Genomic DNA, 2,406 nt, shown 5'->3' on the forward strand with positions numbered 1-2,406 from the left:
CGCTCCCCCAGGCCCGCTGAGAAACCGGCGAGCTACGGACAGAGGGAAACTTTCGTGGGGTCTTAGGCTGGCGTTTACGGAGGGAAACCGCGGAACAGCAGGAGACCCGAGGTCTTCTCCTTCGCCAGTTTGTGTGCCGACACATATTCTGCGTGTCCCCTAGCGACCCGTTCAGTTTATAAACGTGTAATACTTTTCGGAGGGGACACGTTTACAGGATTAAGGAATCGCTGACTGCGAAAAGCTCCCTTTGAAAGCCCGTGTGGAGAAAAGAGCGTTTCGGGTCATAATGCCTTGTGACGGGATGTGCTTTTGAACCCATTGGGACTGATTGCTGTACCTGTAGTAATCCTCCTTGCAGTAAATACTGCCGTCCTTGGCAAAGCAGGTGAGTTCTGACTCCAAAGCCAGTTTACATTCACAGCACTTAAGACACCTGAGGTGCCATTGTTTGTCAACAGCCAGCAGGTAATATCTGTCTGAGATCTTCCCTCCACAACCAGCACACAAAGCAGGCTTCTCGGGGCTCATTGGGGGCATGTTCTGCAAAACAACCACACCACAAGGGGATGAGACAGGGAGAGAAAGACAGGCAGGCAGGCCGGGCGGGGATGGGGTCCTGCGCAGGGCCCGGGCTCGTACAGGGAGACTGCTCGCTGGGACCAAACCCTCTGCTCCCGGCGGGAACTTTGGGGGGGAACCCGGACAGTCCGCCCTAGGAAGGTATTTACCACCTCTAAACTTTCGTGTTTATCCCATTAAACCTCTCCTAACGATCTCATGTCATTTCAATACGGGAAGGCAACTGATTAGGCCTCAGTAAGAAAAGCAGAGCCCGTTCCTTCCTGAGGTCCCCAAGTTAAAGTCTGTAGCTTCTTCGTTACGTTAACATTTTAATCTTAGAGCAGTCCACAAGAACTGCATTTTAAAGCAGGAAAATACCGTTTTGCTGTACCAAAAGTTTATGGCAGAGGGTGCAGGTTTGTACCGACTTTCGGGTAAATTTCCACCCATGCTTAAAGCAGCCCAAACCCGTCTCTAAGGAAAACCAGGCCATTTAAAACAGAAGTAAGAGAAAGGAGACAGGTGGACGGTGTAAAGAGCAGTGAGCGCGAAAGCTCACCACCCGCGCCAGGGATGTGGACAGAAAGGTGGCACAGGCTGGTTTCAGCTAAAACTAGCATCTTTTCATCAGCAAACTTCTGCAAGTTCCCATTAATCTGCTCCCCATGAGGAGTGTCGCTTGGGACAAAGGGAGACGGAGGGACGGCAGAGACAAAAGATCTGCCGTGAAACTTGGGGCAACGTTTGCTGATAACAGGAAAAAAAAAAAATCCCGAACATCTTATTCTAAAATTGCAACTGTTTTAAAGTGGGAACTCCGTATTCACTTTCCAAACTGAAGTTGTGTTCCTTGCCCACTTTTTCTGCAGCAATTGAAAAGGCGAGTTGAATTTACATTGCAAATCCTCATATAACAAAGCGGGAGTTTATTTAAGAGAAGGAGGGAAGGACCTTGTGGCTCAAAGCCTTAAAGCAGTTTTCCAGGCCGTTACTTTGTGTGCAGAGCCTTGTGCACAATCGGTGGGAGCCCTGCAAGTTGGAGAAAGGGAGATCTCGCTTTGCACAAAACCCAGCGTGACACTCGGTTTCTCCGCCACTCGTTAGTACATTTAGGAAGGCTTTGGTCCTTTCGCTAAGAAAAGAGGAGATGTTACTGCTAAGCAAAGTAGTCGGCGGGCATAACATTCAGAGAGAGCCGTGCCTCTTTGTAACAGTGCCACACTTCAGACCAAAATCGGTTACAAAAAGTAAGCGGTCGCGGTTTGCGGTTTAATTTAGGAGGTGCCAGGAGTGAAAAAAAGTAAAGTACACCTCAGAAACTCCTGCTGCAGCCCAGCTCGGATGGGGCAGAGCGGCCGCAGCGAGCCGAGCAGGAGCAAGAGGCTGCTTCGCTGCAACACTGAAACCCCGTCCCTGTTATGATTTAAAATATTTCCCCATTACTCCAGAGAGAGCACACGCAGCGACATTGATTAGAAAAATGTACAGCTGAGCCTGGCCAGCACAGCACCCGGCATTGTGGGTGGGTTTACAGGGAGCCTCAGAAGGGTCTCTACAAACAAGGGGTGGCAGGGAAGGGGCAGGGGGAAGCGGCATCTTTCTGTTCCCCAAAGCCACGGTCTGTCCTGCTGCAGGTCCATGCTTGCAGGGATTCCCTTTCAAAGAACGCCAGCTCCTTTCTTACCGTTTCTCGGCCGTTCAGCTGTCCCCCTTTGGCCAGGCGGGACTCGGTCTTGGATCGCCTCTCCATCTCCTCCATGATTCCTTGGATATGGCCTCCGGAGATCCCGTGGAAAAGCATGGCTGGGGGACGGAAATGACAAGTATTTTCTTCTGCTCTGC

General features: G+C 50.9%; 1 protein-coding gene across 1 annotated transcript; it reads right to left on the reverse strand.

Annotated features, from left to right (window-relative positions):
- Positions 1-318: 318 nt before the first annotated feature.
- On the reverse strand, positions 319-2,402 carry LOC104469667 (LIM/homeobox protein Lhx9-like; the record flags this gene model as incomplete). Its single annotated transcript, XM_010084255.1, has 2 exons — positions 319-543; positions 2,249-2,402. Coding segments are annotated over 2 exons (379 nt in total), but the record flags the coding sequence as incomplete, so codon positions are not given.
- Between the last annotated feature and the right edge of the window lie 4 nt (positions 2,403-2,406).

This window comes from Pterocles gutturalis, unplaced genomic scaffold (assembly GCF_000699245.1).
Source record: "Pterocles gutturalis isolate BGI_N339 unplaced genomic scaffold, ASM69924v1 scaffold37590, whole genome shotgun sequence".
In the NCBI taxonomy this organism is placed as follows: Eukaryota; Metazoa; Chordata; class Aves; order Pterocliformes; family Pteroclidae; genus Pterocles; species Pterocles gutturalis.